Here is a 17766-nt window from a genome sequence, read left to right as displayed (position 1 = left end):
TCTGTACCTTTAGCTTTATCAAAAACGACGTAGTACTGTAGGTGAGTAGGAGAATTTTAAATTCTATCCTACATTTTACAGGCAGCCAGTGCAGAGAAGCTAATGTACTGTAGGAGAAATGTGATCTCTCTTTCTGTCCCGTCGGAACTGTGGCTGCAGCATTTTGAATACAGTAAGCTGTAGGCTTTTTAAGGAGCTGTTAGGACATCCTATGAGTAAGGAGTTACAGAAGCTAAGAGAAGATCATTAGTGACTCTAACAAGAGCTGTTTTTATGCTATGATGTTTTCTAAATCCTGCCTGAAAATCTTCATTTTCATTCACAGGTTATTCCCACTCAGGTGGTGAGATAATTGTTTAGCAATGTTTTTTAAGAATATTAGAGATAAAGGGTAAATTTGAAATGGACCTATAGTTGGCTAGTTCTCCAGGGTCCAGAGTAGGTTTTTTCAATAAAGGTTTGACCACAGCCACCTTAAAAGCCTGTGGTACATAGCCTAAATGTAAAGATTGGTTGAATTGATTTAATATGGACGAGCCGATTAAAGGTAGACCTTTTTTGAGCAATCTGGTTTGGATTGGGTCTAAAAGACATGTGGACGACTTGGAAGAGTTGATTATTGAGGTTAACGTGGTTATTGTGTCTAATGTTGCACGTAGAGAAGCTGCAGCATCATCTACAAGACAGTCAACCTGTTCATAAGGATTAAGGTGACTGTTCTCCTCTGTGTATCTACAAGACATTGAGGCAAAAGATGATGGAATCATCTGCTTGAATCTGGCAACATCATTGTCTGATAAACAATTTCTTTCCAACTGCTGCAAGGTCAATTGTGGTAAATTCAAATGTTAATAAGCAATGGTCAGATAACAGGGGGTTTCGGGGAAAGACTTTTAACAAAACAACTTCTTACATCATTAGACAACTCTGCCTCCTCAAAAATCCACCAAAACTAAGGTCTCCAGAAACTAAAGCTAGTGTGTTTTTTGTACCTGCCAAACAATGTGATTATGAGAACATGTGAACCGTGGGTTCTATAAAACAAGCTTTTGAGTAAATGGTGAATGTGTATATCTGCAACACCTTCCACAAACTGAACTCTTTGATGAAATGGCTCTGCAGCTGCAGCCTCCCACGTCTCAGCTAAAGGTGGACTTGTCACTGCTTCTGTTAATGTGCTATGTTTGCCACTATGCTGTATCTGTTGCAGTGTCACAAGCAAATAATGTGTTTGCACTTTGTACAACATAACACCCACCTCTACTGTATCAGAGTTTCTCATAAACAAACCGAGGCTCACGCTCCATAGCGCTGAATGTTGCAGCTTGTGCACTTGCAACATTTAAATTATGAACTTCTAAAGGATAACGCTCACTACTGTAACTGTTCTGACATTATGCAGGTTTTCAGTTGTTGTTCAGACTTTTGGGCACTTGGTCGTTTACCTAAACACTGGCCCCTTAACCTCAGCCCCACCCCTGCTCTTGGCCTCACCTATGGCTAAAACAAACAGATTGAACTCCACTCTATTCCTTCATCAGCCATTTATTGTATGGAATGTCCCCTTTTTATTAAAAAATGGTGAAGAAGCTCAGCAACTACAATCGCAGAAGGAAGCATTACTGTTAATGGCTCCCTTCGTCTTTATCGCTCTTAATTTTTAAGATGCATGCATATGACAGAGTGGACACACTAAGATCAGTTAAACAGAAAAAAGATTTTTCCTCTCGCAACATGCAGCAATTTGAGTTGTGTAATTTACAGGTTACTTAAAACAGTTCATTAGTTTGGTCCATTCCCACCACTCGCCTTAATTATGACTCACACCTGTTTTGTTTTTCCTAATTTGTAACGGTTTAGTCAGTGAAAGCAGATTGTTTTACCACCAGGAGTCACGTATCACAATAATACGTCCGTTAACATGCAACCTTATTAATCAGTCACCGCAGGGCTGTAGGTGTGAGGTTAACAGAGAGCCTGTGTTCCACTTGACATCAGCAGAAAAAGCAACAAGTGCTGCATAAAACCTTAAAATAGGAAAGGTTTCAGAAGTCATCAAAGGAAAATTGATGTCACTTGGTCAGAGGCATTTTCCCCCTTATTGTTCCTGTTTCTTCTTCTTCAAAGAGCTCTCGCATGGACTGACCACAGCAGCAGCAGTGGCTAGAAACCATGCATCTGGTGTTTTTGCTGAACCAGAGCAACTTGAAATTGAACAGTGTTTGCAAAACCAGTTTAAGTTACATTATTTTTGGTTTATCTTTTTATCCCTTTGAATGAATGAATCTCCTGGATTTCTATCTATTAGAACTCTACTAGAAGGTTGTCGTAGAACAAAATAAAACAAGGTCCAAAAATGAGCAAAATAAAATGTGTTATATGTTAAAATAACAAAATTGGTGTTTTCCTTTTTTGATGTCACAAATGTTACGTGTAAAGCTGCATTTTGTAACTTTGATGAATTGTTTTCTTGAGAGATACTCACACATTACACATTATATAACTGTATGAAATATATAGTCACATTCGAATATGAAAGATATGCCCGTCACATTTTGTACATACAGTAAATACAGAGTGACTTGTGAGCAGGTGAGTCCGTGCAGGGAGATAAGGAGACTGGTGTGGCTGAGTGTATGTGCGGGGTAATGGTCGGAGGAGTGGTGGTGGGGTGGGAGGGGGCAGAGCTGGCAGGAGATTCAGTCTCATCACAGTCTGAAGGATGAAGCTGTCCCTCAGTCTGCTGGTCCTGGCTTTGAGGCTCCATCATTATGTGATGAGGCGCCGTCAAACCCTGCTGTACTGTGTCACAGACTCAACACGAGTGGCAATGGATTGATTGGAATAGGTCATTATGAAAGGCCATCAAGGCTACAGGAGTCACTTACCATTCAGTTTCAGATGTAGAAAACATAAATGTAATGAAAAGCCTTACCTACAGCCTCAAGTCCATAAAAATTTAGTTTATAAAGTGTTTAGGGTTTGATGTCTCAGTCTGTACACTGCATGTATAGTATGTGGTATGGTCACACAGTACTGACACCTGTGTTAAAATTCGTTCATAAGTACTGATTGACATGATTAAGTTAACTGCTTAATAGCATTCGTAAAATAATGGTGTTTTTTTTGTAGTATGTTTTTTCGGAAAAACATACTTTCAACCTAATAAGCGCAAAGTGAGAGTAACAAAAGTTTTTAAATGAAGTCTTGACTTGCTGGTTATTTTTTCACTTTCACATTTCGCATTTTCCTGTGAACGTGTTGCAGCGGAGTCGATCATTTCTTAATTTGGTTTCACACCTCTGATTACAGCCCACGTTTCCAGTTATATACGGAAAATGAGTGAAACAATATGGAATTTCAAGTGTGGTTAGATTTATATATCAAACAGTCCTGCTAGAAACCAAATCCTCCTATTCTGTAAAGCAACTGTAGTTTAGGTGAATATTACTTATGTGTTACTTCATGTTTCTGCTTTCCACATTTACCTTCACTCCTTTGATGATTTCCTCTTATGGTGAGGCTTTTCAGTGTCCCTTGTGTATTAAATTAAACTATTGCACATTTGTTATTCATTCTAGGTTATTTTACACACATATGTAATGTAATGTTTGTCACAGAGGGTTTTATAATGACCACACATTATAGTTTACCACAGTTTTCATTATGATGCCCCCGTCACTGCGGCTGTGACTGCCCTCTCGTGGCGGTTTGTGGCAGTAGCAATGAGGAAGCAGTTTCATCCCACACTTGCTTTTATTGGTGAGGCATTATTAGACAGTGTTTGTTGTTTCTGTGGCATTCACTTGCATAAAATCTAGGTTGTAATTTAGACTCATGCAAAACAAGTGTATGATAATCATTTGGAGAAGTATTATTTTTTATAGGAGAAGTATTATTTTATTTTTTTTATTTGTATTTATAATAGTGTATATTTGGATCAGAGTCAGTGTGTGTGGAGTCAGTGACACACACACACACACACACACACACACAATTATGTCTGAACTTCAGTGTGTTCTATAATGTCCTCTGCTGGACAACTAGTGTTACTACATCTAACGTGGTGAACCACAAATATATATATAGGAAACGGACGTCTTAATATTTTTTCTATTTTATATTTTTCTCTGTACTCGCACAGGCATGTTTAAGGTCAGGGACCATTTGTACAGTATGAAAAAATTAATCAAAATTTTTAAAAAATTCTTGTAATACTGAAGTTACAGGGTTTACTTTTTTTTTTTTTGGCAGTTGCTGAATATCTGTTTTGAGTGTAGATAGACGTTTTCCTACCATTTAAGTAGACCGTACAGTAGCTCAAGTTATACAGCAAATCTTGAAACTGAACACAGTACAGTACATAATAAGAAAGGAAACACCGAGCCGGACTTTGCCATTCATCTGCCTTGACAGGTTGGCGTTTGGAGAGAGTGAAAAGTAAAAAGGGCAACAATCAACAAAAGAACAGCAACTAAGTCCAAGCTTTGCTGTTGTAGCACACGTAGAGTAACGACTGTCCCGCTGTGAATTTTCAACAACACACGCATGTTCCTCTGAAATCTCAAATGATGCCTCCACACTTTCACACATCAAATCGACTGGTCACTGAAATGCTGGGTAAACTGGACGTTTCCTCTAGCTGTATAGAGAACATATACGTATCAGTGATTTATTGTCCAATTAGAGGATTTGAAGCGTTAAGTCAATACCAAATAAAAAACACTAGTAGCTGCCTGTTACTACAGTACTTGGTGACACTTAATGCCTGGTCATTTCAACACTGACCGATTGTCTGCACTAAATCTGTTTTCATGTAAAAATATATTTCTGTTCGACACATTTCCATTAATGCAACTGGTGAGTTCTGTTTACATCAACACCCAAACAGTTTTTAAAAAGCTTTAAGTGTTTAAAACAATTGATATGCTGATTTAATTGCTCACAGATAAACAAACATTTTTAAGATCCAAAGTAAAAATGACACATTATCATGAGTGAAAAGACCAGAGACATGTTCATATACTACTTATACTGTAGTAAATGTTTGTTTTGTAGTTTGCCCTTTTTTTTTAAATGTGAGACACCTTTTCAGAGTGAAAGTGCAAGTTGATGTTGTGTGAAACTGTACATTATGCATTAATGGGAAATGGGTCAAAGAATAAGGATGTAAGAGTTACACAAGGTGAAACGACGGTTCAGTGTTTTTTAGTCGGGACAAACTACATTTAACTGCATTTTTACAAGACATTTGGGATCCAGCTGAGTCATGGTGACTAGACTTCCTTCTAAGGTTGAAACCTTTCGCTACTTGTCTAAGTAGCTTTGCGGGCCTGAGAAAAGTTGTTTGGAGACCACACGTTTATGCTCCATGTTGGTTTCACTTTACACCTGCCCTGAACTGATGTGATAGGTGCAAAGGAAAAGGTTGTGTGGTACATATACATGTACAGTAGATGTATTAGTCACAACACATTGCTCTTACAACAGCTGCTGGGATCAAAGGTTTTTAACTGTGTCCCTCATAGTGGATGCTTACAGTATAGTGGTCTTATCTTTCTAGGAAACTGGCCTCATCTTATATCTCACGTAATGATAAGCTACATACTTGGACGAACATCTTTCAGCCAAAAAACGAAGAAGCTCAGTAGCCACGACTCAACTCTCAGTTAACCTCACCTGCATCACTGGGCAACACAGTCTTCACAGATTCATTATTAATGCACTACTGTATCTAATAATTACTTACGTGCACCTTCAAAAGTAAAGTAATAACACAAGCATGTAAACATGCATTATATTTTAGTAGTAGTTGTTGTTGCTTGTCAGTGTTAATGTTGATATGTTAATTATTAGGTTTAAATCCTCTGAGCATATCAGACAAACTGTAGCTAAAGTGAGGGGTTTACTGGAAATTGTACTGTTGTCTTTCTCCTCCGATATCTATTAATATCCACTGGTCTGGATGATGCTCACTTTGTGGTGGACACAGAAAAACTACCACGAGTGTGTGAAATCAGTTGTTGTAGTTTCTAGCGTTTCCTCTGTCTTTCTTTTGCTGATCGCACTGATGAGAACAAAAGCAAGAAAAGAACATTTAAAATGCATTTCAATGAAATGACTTCAAAGAGTCATTACTTTCAAAATGGCTGATGTCTGTCTGCCAGTGTAGCGAACGCAACCTCCCCCCGCCCCCTGACACTGTGGTTTTGCTGCAAACGCACATAACCTGAGAGACGTGAAACTTATGTGACATTTCTGAGAAAGACTGCAGAGTTACGTGAAGGCTGCTTGTCTGCATGGACTCTCAAACGGCCAAGGATGAACATCTTTCTAGACTTTCCACGATGCTTCACGGAAACTCTGACACGGTGGACTTCATGTTATGTTGTCATGTTTATGTTTCTAACTGTCAGCAAAGGTAAATAACTATTTTAATGTATTAAATAAGTACCTTTATTCTAGCTCATGTGTTACGTACTTCTAATCTTCATCTGATTACGTAAAACATAGTAGAAAATACTAGTAACAAGTGAAAGTAACAAGGCTTCTGCACTAAAGCACCAGCCACAAAGTGTTGGTTACCTTATCAGCATCGTGTGGTTTTCACTAACACATGACTTCTGAAATATGTTGTCTGCTTTACTGAAGTACTTCATATTTTACACCGTGAAACTCTCTACAGTATGTTCAATATAATCATTTTGAAATCTATGATAAATATTTTGTCACGTACGTTTTGAAGTAAACACAAGGTGAAATGAAATCACAAAAACAAGAGAAGAGCCTCCGTCTTTCGTGAGTGCAAGGTTTTCACGCATAGGCTTTGCTTTGAGCTCTAATGAAGATTCCTGAAAGAGTCCTGGTAAAATCGGTAAAATAAGGTTATTACATTTGATATTTTTAAAATGGTTCACGTTTTCCCCCAAAGGCTCAGCTTGTCAGGCTCCTTCAAGCCCTCAGTGCTTCAGGACGATTGATACTGCTTCCGTTTACATTTGTGAATGGAACATGATGACGGCCAACAATGTAACATTTGACATTTATTTTGAGTGAGTATTTTAGTTCAAAAGAACAATTTTGTGTTTCTTGTCTTCTGTTCCTGCTCGGCTCACCTGCATGTTTATCCTTAGTAATAAACCGTTCAAGGCCTTTGAGAAGACCTGGTGTCATATAAATGAAGAACTGCTGATTAAATTTCGCCCAGTTGACATTTGGGTGAGAGCTTATGTTGGTAACTCCAGCTGTGACTCGCCCAGGACTACTGTTGTACTCGGACACACAGGTACTGAACCCAGTAACAACCGAGAGGCAAATACAATTGTAAAAGAACATTATATAAAATGTCCTGCTTCTAATCAACAGTCAAATATGATGCACCACAAAATATTTCATTGTCCTGGTCAAAAAATGATCTCATGTTGAGGTGGAGAGCTGCTGATATTCACCCAGCTTTCGTTGAGGTTCTCTTCAGACGACGGGAACACCCCTCAGAACCATGGCAAAACGTAAGGCATATGCATTTATAACCAAATGTCTTGAATCTGAAGCAGATACATTTTCCTACTTTATGAAATCGTTATTAAAATGTAAAATTGAATGATTTTTGCAGAGATCCACTACTACAACCAATGGCACTTTTTTGTGTAAGTAATCTCACTTTTTGAGTCTTTAGTCACTGAGACTGAATTCTGCTGTTTTTATTTGTAGTGCACAAACCAAATGATTTGATGCACGTTCACTTGTTTGAGTCTCGAACAACCAGCATTGTCATTTACAGCCTCATGGCTCCTACTCCCAAAAAAAAAACACATTCCCGTGTTTCCTTTCTATCTGCACAGACCAGGTCATTGTCATGGACCTCCAGAGTGATACAGTTTATGTGGTTCGGATCAGACAACAGTCCAGTAAGGCTCAGAACCCACTGTGGAGCGCATGGTCTCAAGATGTGATTGTTCCTGCAGGTAAACTCTACATTTTCTTCACTCTGTGCTGCAGGGTTGTAATGATCTCCAGTTTGGTTTCCAGAGGGTGGAAAACGTGTTAAAGCAGTGTGAATCTCAGTAAAATGTTTCATTTTTAATCCTGGTGTCGTGCACATATGTTGACTGTGTACTGTCCGATCCACGAACAAGGAGTTCAGGGCTCTGCCTCGTACTTTCATGTAGAGAAGAGATATTAATAATGAATGAATAATCCTAAATTCAGTTAGTTAATTAAAGTGATGACACTAAAGCTACAGAAGGTGCAAAATGAATCCCAATACTAATTAGTAATATTTGCTGTTTTTACTGCAGAACCTAAAGTTGAACCTAAAGTTGCTATGAAAACCAGTCTTTTAAATGGCTATCGATCAGTGAAGCTGAGCTGGAAGGTGAGTAAATGACGGGAAAACCTTGTCCACTTCCATCAGCTGCACAGTTAACTGGTCTTCCTCCCGCTCCTCAGCCGATGCTTCACGCAGCAGGGGTCCCAGGAGTGACCTACAGGCTGACGGACACACAGTCGTCATGTGGGTGTCCGTGTATGAAGAGGGAACCTTTTGAGACGGAACAACACTCCTATGATATGTTTGTTTCGTACTCTGCGGTCAACATCTCTGTCACAGCCATAAACGCAGCAGGACGCTCTCCTCCAGCAACCGTGCAGCTCCCGGCCAGAGCTGCAGATTCAGAAGGTAGGTCTGGTCTGTCGCATACAGCATCACGACTGTTTCTGCCTCAGAAGGAGCTAAATGTACTTTCTTTGCAGCTTGTAACAAAACGTTGCTGCAAAACTTGAATAAGAAAAGCTGCCACGAGTGGTATGAGCTGTTAGAAGAAGGTCCAAGACTGGAGAATGTGATAACGTTAACGAGAAAGAAGACACCGGAGCAAAGGAAGGAACTGATGAACAGTAAGTAGTGGTTTGCTGTTGGCTTCTACCCTTTCACACAATATGGCTCCAATAATCAGTGGTCTGGGTTTGCCCTAAATTTTAATGACGGTTTCTGAACATGCACACGCAGAGGTATTACAACTCCTCTGCAGAGCCAATGAAATAGGTCACACTGCAGACACCAAAGTGTGGAAATTCCACACAAATTGGTAAAAACAAACCTTTGTGTTTTTGTGTTTTCAGCTTTCGTGTTTTTATTATTAATTTTATGTGACATATTTTGTTTCTGTTTCAGACATAAGAGACTATGTCCGCTACCTCTACTTTGAACACAGATGTAATAATAGAAAGCCTGAAACAGTTCAGATGTGCATTTTTTATAAACGAGAGAGCGGTGAGTGTCTTTCTGTTCAGAATGAATGCCTTAATATTAGAAAAGCATTCTATCTGACTAACAGTACAGTAATTGCTGGAATAGTAATGTTTCTGAAGTTCAATTAGTTTTTCATCCACTCTATCAACAGTTACTAATGAGTGTCCATGAGCCGCTGGTGCACGTTGTGTTTGGGGCAGGATCTCACTTTAAGCTAAGGTTGCTCCTGTTTTCTGCTTGGCTCATCAGCGCCTGACAGGGAACCTCACGCCTTCAAAGCTCTAAGCCAAACACCGACCTCGGCCAGTATGTGGTGGAGGCCCATTCCTCTCGTTAACCAGCGAGGCCACGTCACGCACTACAACGTGTGCAGCATTCAAATCAGCCCCCAGAATAAGTCCAAAGGTGTGAAGGTGCCACTGTTTCCCAGAACCACACACCTCTCCTGATACGTGGATTGCACTGTGACAGCAACATGTGGTCTTCACTCTGTTTCTTCATGTCTCGTCTGATCAGATTGCTTTAATGTATCGACTTCACTGCTAAACTTCACTCTGAACAACTTGACATCCGGGGCGAAATACATCATCAGCGTGGCTGGAGTGACCCGAGCGGGAGAAGGCCCTGCAGCTGCAGCCACAGTGACTGTAATGCTGCCAGAGAACACTGGGAATGGTATCAGACTCACGTGATCAACCTGCTGGTGCTGCAGTTTCCCCAGTTCTGCATGAGCTCATCTTTCTTTTCTCGCACAATTCAGTGTGGTGGAGTTTCGGCCTGCTGTTAGTGTTCTTCTTGATCTCCATGTTGTGCACAGTTGTGTTGAAGAGGTAAGTGACCCTCCATCCACTCCTCACACATAGCAATGAATGGATCAGCTGGAGATGATGTGTTGTCTTGTGTGGTCTGAGCAGCTCCAGAGTTCTACGTCCAGTGTTGTTGAAACACTGAACATGGAGCAGGCAACGACCTCAGAGTTCTTCTGCTTTTTCTATCATTGCTTGTATTTAGTGCTGTTCACACACTGTGTGTACACTTTACCCAGTGATGTTGGAGATCCAGTGTTTCAGTTTGACTTTCTTTACATAGCTCATTGTGGATTTTAAGGTCCGCTTTGTTGTGTTGCTGCAGAAACCTGCCTCTTTTCACTTTCGTTTCCTTGGATGACTGGCTGACATTTGCCACCGTGGTGATATTTATTAACCAGCACCAGGCTATAAAGCTGCTGTTCTTCTTAACCCTTCTGCTCTCTTCTGATACGTAGAATCAAAAACAAGATCTTTCCTCCTGTGCCGATGCCGGTTATTCCAGATTTCAAGCCCTGTCAACCGGAGACTCAGGTACTGTAAATCCAACACACAGCTTTTACTTTACCGGGGTGGGAGCTGTGTGAAGTGTGAGAAGCTCTTGCTCTTTTCAAAACCCCACATCTGGACCCTTACTCATCTACGCCCCATGGGAATTCACAAAACTAGAGCTCACTGAATTCGGGGTTTGTTCAGATTAGGTTTTAATTATGCGTTTCACTATTGCAGAATAAACTAATTGCAGTGAGGAAAAAAAGAGGAATGTGTGCTTCCCCATGTTCACACGTGTCATGCGTGACTTTCAAATCTTGTGGTGAATATTTACAGTAAAGATACAATAGTGGTGAACATGGTGCTCGCCACAAATCCTGACTGTCTGGACGGGAAGACTTTTCAGCACATTCTTCTCTGTTACATCATGTTTAAGGATGTGATTCTTTTGTCTTGTGCATGTCTCGATATTAGTACAGTAACAAGTTCTAGCCTTAAACTACACACTGGATTAGCAGTCAGAGCCTCTTGTCCTGCATCTCTGTGATTGTCAAAATGATTCACGCTGTACCAACAGCAGAGGAATTATAGTGATGGAGGACAACACACAGTATGTGTTTCAATGCTGGGTGAATGAAGGTGTGAGAATTATTCTTCAATATACAGTATATTAGTATGTTTATAACGTCATAACTGCTAACTGTTGGCAGTTCGGTAATAAAATGTGTTGTCTTCTGATACCACTGCAATAATGGCAATTTAATAATAAGGCAACACATTTCTTTTATGCTTTTAACTTTTTATTGAGATGTGCATCCAAATAATCTGTGTGTGATAGAGACCAAAACACAGAGTGGAAGGTGAGAGAGAATACTGGACTTGAAAAATGTTGCTCTGTTGTATCTTTTTTACTCAAATACTGTACATAATCAGAGAAATTGTTAACATTGTGATGGTTGTTTTGAATGGTTCTGTCCTCTCTCCGTGTGACCTGCAACAGGAGATGCTGGAGGAGAAAGAGGAGGTGCATGAGTTGAATCTGGAGCAGCTTCCTCCAGAGGACAGGAGGTGGGATGAGGGAATGGACGGGCACGTAGAGGATGAGAGGGGCGATTCAAGGATGTCAGGAGAAGATAGTGATGAGAGCACCGGCTCATTAGACGGGTCACAAAGCAGCCGCACAGAAGGAGATCTAACAGATCTCGAACAGATTGAAAACCAGATCGTCATGCTGATATACAGAAATGGTTTGGTCTTTGATTTGAAAACAGACTCTTCCTAAACTATCTCTGGCATTTGCAGCATCACAACAAAGAACAGATGGATGTGAATATTTCTTCCACTGGCTGAATTAATGCTGGACAACGTTTCTTAATAGATTTCTTTAAATGTTTTAACAATAATGTCTTTGGAAAAGTATTTGCTTTGGACGTCTTAAATAAATGTGTAATATTGTGTGTAATATTCCCATGTCCTGGTGAAACATTCAGATGAGGATCGACTGCCATCAAACAACAGTTGTACAGCAAATGGTGGAATGACGCTGATAATGTGAACTGAAGCACAACACTGCAATAGCACAGAACCAGTGAGCAGCAGAGCTCCCACGCTGCCAATGCCTCCACAAGTCACAGGAAGTGGTCGCATCAAACAGCATTGACCTGCATGAAGTTACCTAGTGCAGGTTGTAAGGCTGCAGTAGATTAGTCATAACACGGCCTGTGGGGTTTCTGACGACTTTGTTAACGTTTGAAGATGTAGAGTTACAAGTGATGTGTAGACATGTTTAGAGATTATTTCCTTTGTTGGGCTGGTTAAGGACGTGTAAGCAGCAACACGGTGGTTGAGCTGTGCTGCTGTCTGTATTTTTATCGGTCCCCACCATCAAGATTCCACCCGTGATGAGTGCTGACCACAGGCGGCTTCTTCACATCTGATAAATGTTTGTGTGGGTAAACTACTACCAGAGAAGACCACAGTGTTTTGACTGGGTGTAAACGAGAGCATTTTTTCCACATATATGGACTTAACTACATCCGTGGACAAACCTGAGGTTCCGATTGAATCAGATGTAGTTTGAGAGGTTCTGTTGGAAATAATTCGGTTTTGCTTGAATGAACTGAAATGTGAGGTTATTATGACCTGTACGGACGGTCACAGCACGCGACGGTGGCGCCTCCTGGTGGTGAGAGGCGGTCGGTGCCGGGGAGGACGGGCCGGTAGTGGGAGAGGTCATTGTTGTGTTTACGTCGGGACCAGACGACCGGGCTGCGGCTTCGCCCGGCGAGCAGAAGGCAGGTCCCGCTTGAAGCAGCATGAACGGGCCTTTCGTGCCGCCGACCCGCTCATAACGCTGATGAAAATGCCCCATGTGAGCTGCTCGGCGCTAGAAGATGGCGGAGTCGGACGGTGGCGACTTTGCTCCGAAACACCCGCAGAGCAGGTGAGTGGTGTCGGGTCAGGTCGAACTGGGGGCGAGTTGGACCGGTCCAGCTCCCTGCTGTTAGCGAGTACCACGACTCCCCGAAACGGGACTGCTGCCTACTTGGAGCCGGCTGGTGGCTCTCGGCGACGCGTCTGGATTCCAGGAAACACCGAGGCTTGTTGCGGGCCTCCGGGACGCGGAGCGGAGCTGGTGAACGTTTGACTGGCGGGTTACGTTCTTTAGATATTAACCTGCGGTGTTACTAATATATAACGCGCGTTTAATTCTTCCTGACTGTCTTTATTTGTTTCTACATATTTTTGATAAATTAACAGAATGGCATTTAGAAAAATGTAAGTTAGATTGTTGTTGTTTTTAAGTTGTTCTAAATATTTCGGTGACAGATTAATGATGTATGTCCTATTTTCATATTGTGTTTAACTCCGTAAAACATTTCCTAACGTGATGTGTAGTAATACAGTAATACAGGATATAACTGTGGGCATATTGAAAACAAGCCTATGCCCAAGGCAAAGAACATTAAAAGAAGCCAGATAAAAATTGGCAGCACATTCTTGGCAAAACCAACATGAGCTGGTTTGGACGAGAGAAGGTCCAGAAAGTTAAGTTTTGGACCTGGAAGCACTGCCACAGATTTTGATGTGGGATTGTGGTTTTGGGGCCAAGTACTGAAAAACGAGATGATTCCTAGTTCTAAGAAGTTTCCAAACCAATGGCCAAAATTAAAGTGACTGAATCCATTATCTCTGCATAGAGTGAACCTACAGACGCTGGTGGAAGTGTGATCAGCTGAAAAGAAAAGTCTATGATGAATTGCACAACATCTGTCCACAAATACTGTATAACTAGTTTCAACGCCTGGGATCAAATCTATCCCTAAAAATAAAGGCAGAACAAAATTAACATAGGAGAAAAAATGTATGAGCAAAGTAGTAACTTTAGTCAAAACATTTCTACTTTATACAAAAATCTTTGTTTTTTAAATTGAATTGAACATTTTTTGATCTATTCACTCTATTTCTTAAAAGTGTGCAGACCGCGTTCGTGCTCACTAATGCAATGACTGAGCGCTTTGGAATCCATTTCACAATAGTTAAGTGCAGAATATATGATTATGTTTCCATTGTGGTCTCTGGGCATCTACAACATAACACAGTACATCTTCAGACATTATTAAGTTATAATAACAGCATAGTGATACTAAAAATATTTCAAATTCCATTTGGCAATATAGGCAGTGGAGAAGCACGCCGCTTTTATTTCCTAAGACCTGTAGGACCCCAGGGTTGAGTGTGATGGGGACTGCTTTCTCTTGCAGCATGGCTAACAAGAACAGCACCCTGCGCTGTTCCTTCTCCGCTCCCAGCCACAGTGCCACTCTCCTCCAGGGTTTGTCAGTGTTACGGGCTCAGGGCCAGTTGCTTGACGTTGTGCTGTCCATCAATGAGGAGCGCTTCCAGGTCCACAGAGCAGTGCTGGCCGCCTGTAGCGATTATTTCAGGTTAGTCTGAATTACAACAACTTCCTGTCTGTGTACGTTTACAATTTGGAACTTTTCAATTGTTGTGTTGCTTAGAGCAGAAGGCTTCTGTTTTTAGTTTAGTTGGAGGAAGTGATGGAGGCACAAGTTAAACAAAATGCAATATGACTTTAATCTAAGTGATTAAATTCATACTCATAAAGCTCATATTCATAAATTTATAGATGTTTTAGAAAATTGAACTGCAATGCGTTATTATGCGTTTATACACAAACATGCACTTTTACATGAGTGCTGTGAATGTTTTAATGCTTTGTTTTTTACTGATTTGCTCTTGTGTCACAGGGCAATGTTTACTGGCGGTATGAGGGAGTCAAATCAGGATACCATTGAACTGAAGGGTTTGTCTGCCCGCGGGCTCAAACACATTATCGACTTTGCCTACAGTGCAGAAGTCACTTTAGACCTGGACTGTATTCAGGATGTGCTTGGTGCCGCTGTTTTTCTTCAGATGGTTCCAGTTGTGGACCTCTGCGAGGAATTCCTTAAGTCCGCTATGAGTGTGGAGACCTGCCTGCACATTGGCCAGATGGCCACCACCTTTAGTCTGTCTTCCCTCAAGGAGTCAGTGGATGCCTTCACCTTCCGTCATTTCCTCCAGATCGCCGAGGAGGACGACTTTTTACACATTCCCATGGAGCGCCTCGTCTTCTTCCTGCAGAGCAACAAGCTGAAGAACTGTAGCGAGATCGACCTCTTCCACGCTGCCATCAAGTGGCTCCAGCATGACAAGTCTCGCCGTGCTCAGGCCAGCAGCGTCCTCTGCCATGTGCGCTTCCCGCTCATGCGCTCCTCAGAGCTGGTGGACAGCGTTCAGACAGTGGACATCATGGTGGAGGACGTGCTGTGCCGCCAGTATCTCCTTGAGGCCTTCAATTACCAGATCCTTCCATTCCGACAGCATGAGATGCAGTCCTTGCGGACGCTCATCCGCTCTGATGTCATTTCCCTCATCACTTTTGGTGGTACACCCTACACTGACAACGACCGCACGGTGAGCACCAAGGTGTACTGTCTGCCTGACGTCGCCTCGCGCCAGTTCAAGGAGCTGACGGAGATGGAGGCGGGATGTAGCCACGCCTGCATCGCTGTCCTTGATAACTTTGTGTATGTCGTGGGTGGGCAACACTTGCAGTACCGCAGCGGCGAGGGCGCGGTTGACACCTGCTTCCGCTACGACCCGCACCTCAGCCAGTGGCTGCGAATTCAACCGCTGCAGGAGTCTCGCATCCAGTTCCAGCTCAACGTGCTTCGTGGGCAGTTGTACGCCACCGGAGGGCGCAATCGATCTGGCAGTTTGTCGTCTGTGGAGTGTTACTGCCCAAAGAAGAATGAGTGGACCTATGTGGAACCACTAAAACGCAGGATTTGGGGTCACGCAGGGACTCCCTGTGGAGAAAGGTTATACATCTCAGGCGGTTACGGCGTGTCTCTGGATGACAAAAAAACCCTCCACTGTTATGATCCAGTATCGGACCAGTGGGAGTTCAGAGCTCCCATGAATGAGCCCAGAGTGCTGCACGCCATGATAAGCACCAGGAACCGGGTTTATGCTCTGGGCGGCCGCATGGACCACGTGGACCGTTGTTTCGATGTGCTGGCAGTTGAGTATTACATTCCAGAGAATGACCAGTGGACCACAGTCAGTCCCATGAGAGCGGGCCAGTCTGAGGCGGGCTGCTGCTTACTGGACAGGAAGATCTACATTGTTGGGGGCTACAACTGGCACCTGAACAACGTCACAAGCATCGTGCAGGTCTACAACACAGAGGCTGATGAGTGGGAGAGGGATTTACACTTTCCAGAGTCTTTCGCTGGCATCGCCTGCACGCCGATTATACTTCCACAGAACGCCACACAACGCTAACCGAATTGTCACTGTGAAGATTTTATTCTTTCTGATCACCGAGTTAACAAAAGGTGTGAACTTTATATAAGCTTCTGTTGAGTGCATGTATGTCCTTAATTGAAGGGAACTGTTTTTATGCTGACATTTTTAAGATTGTTGAAACAAACAAGTTTGTGTTTCATGGGGTTTATTGACAATCAGTATACTTTATTTCACTTGACAAGACTTTATCAAGACGATGATTAGTTATGGTTCAGTAACAAAATCATAGTTGTATATGGAGCCACCCCTTGTAGGAGGAGTCGTGGGGACCGGTGCTTCGTAGATCAAGCAGCAGTGAAAGAGAGAGTGAAGTCTGGGGCTCTTTGCTTACACTGCTGCCCCCACAACCCAGCCCAGATAATATGGATAAAAATGGATGAATGGCATTCACATATAATTTAGAAGCTGAGCTTTATACAGTGTTGGACATTTTGATTGTACAGCTGTGATAGTTACCTTTTAACATTCAGAAAGATCTTACTGTTTTTATCATTTCACCTCAAATCTCTACACAAACCACATAATAATGCACAATGATGATTGCACAAGTGAATGAGTATTCATGATTCCACAATATGGCATCTGTGGGTTTGTTTTATTGCTATTGCAACTAACATGTCTGAGCTGAATCCCCCACAGACACACTAGGCGTTTGCTAAGTGAACATAACAAACCAGGGTGAACATCCTGTGGCAGCTACATTAAGCAATTATGTGTGTTCATATTCGAATGTGTGTTCAGCTTTGTGTTAAAGAAGTGCTACATTTTGCATACAGCACTTTCACTCTTAAGCTTAATATGATAACACTTACAAATGATCATTTCTTTTGTCTGTGTTACTGTCATATACATTTATACTGTATATTGAGAACATATTAGATCTTTTCATTTATCCTGGCCGATACATGCTTGAGTCTGTTTCCTTCTTCTTTTTTTTGACAAAAATTCTGCACTTTTTAAAGCAGTGTTTCTCACATGTCTGATTCTGCTGCTAATGTTACCAGTGTATTGTGTGTATAAAGTAGAAGCAAGCTTAATGGTCTAATTTCCTTTTTATTGTGATCATCTATTATGTTGAGGAGTGTCCATCTAAAAACTGCCTTAGACTGTTTTAGTCATGTTTTACCTGTACTAGTAAAAGCACATTTTATTGTTGGAAGTGCAATATTAATCAAACCACTGTAGTTGAAGGAGAATGTAGACATTCGTGTAGCTTTATGTGCATCCTTGATTAAAGGTGTAACATAATTTAAGAAAAATTACCCTTCTGTTGCTTTTTTGGATTTTTACAAGCTGTGTTTCTCTGGAAATAATTTCACATTTGTCCTAAAAAACAACTTC

General features: G+C 41.6%; 2 protein-coding genes across 3 annotated transcripts; both read left to right on the top strand.

Moving 5' to 3' along the window:
- The first annotated feature begins 6220 nt into the window (after positions 1–6220).
- Positions 6221–12005, top strand: il12rb1 (interleukin 12 receptor subunit beta 1). Of its 2 annotated transcripts, XM_029148571.3 has the most exons (15): positions 6223–6421; positions 6932–7052; positions 7134–7285; positions 7366–7508; positions 7613–7646; positions 7842–7964; positions 8298–8374; positions 8449–8677; positions 8752–8895; positions 9173–9271; positions 9500–9655; positions 9767–9925; positions 10011–10080; positions 10515–10590; positions 11549–12005. In XM_029148571.3, exons 1-15 carry the CDS (start codon positions 6322–6324, stop codon positions 11828–11830), a joined length of 1965 nt encoding a protein of 654 aa, XP_029004404.1. In that variant the 5' UTR covers positions 6223–6321; the 3' UTR covers positions 11831–12005. The 2 variants fall into 2 exon arrangements, with proteins under 2 accessions (XP_055364338.1, XP_029004404.1); XM_055508363.1 differs by lacking the exon at positions 9173–9271 and having other exon boundaries at positions 6221–6421.
- Positions 12006–12704: 699 nt separating this feature from the next.
- klhl26 (kelch-like family member 26) lies at positions 12705–17687 on the top strand. Its single transcript, XM_029148572.3, has 3 exons — positions 12705–12991; positions 14313–14495; positions 14820–17687. The coding sequence occupies exons 1-3, from the start codon at positions 12942–12944 to the stop codon at positions 16399–16401; spliced, it is 1815 nt and encodes a 604-aa protein (XP_029004405.1). The 5' UTR covers positions 12705–12941; the 3' UTR covers positions 16402–17687.
- Positions 17688–17766: the final 79 nt, after the last annotated feature.

The sequence above is a fragment of the Betta splendens genome, chromosome 4 (assembly GCF_900634795.4).
Source record: "Betta splendens chromosome 4, fBetSpl5.4, whole genome shotgun sequence".
Lineage (NCBI taxonomy): Eukaryota > Metazoa > Chordata > Actinopteri > Anabantiformes > Osphronemidae > Betta > Betta splendens.
This window is presented reverse-complemented; position numbering and strand designations above follow the sequence as displayed.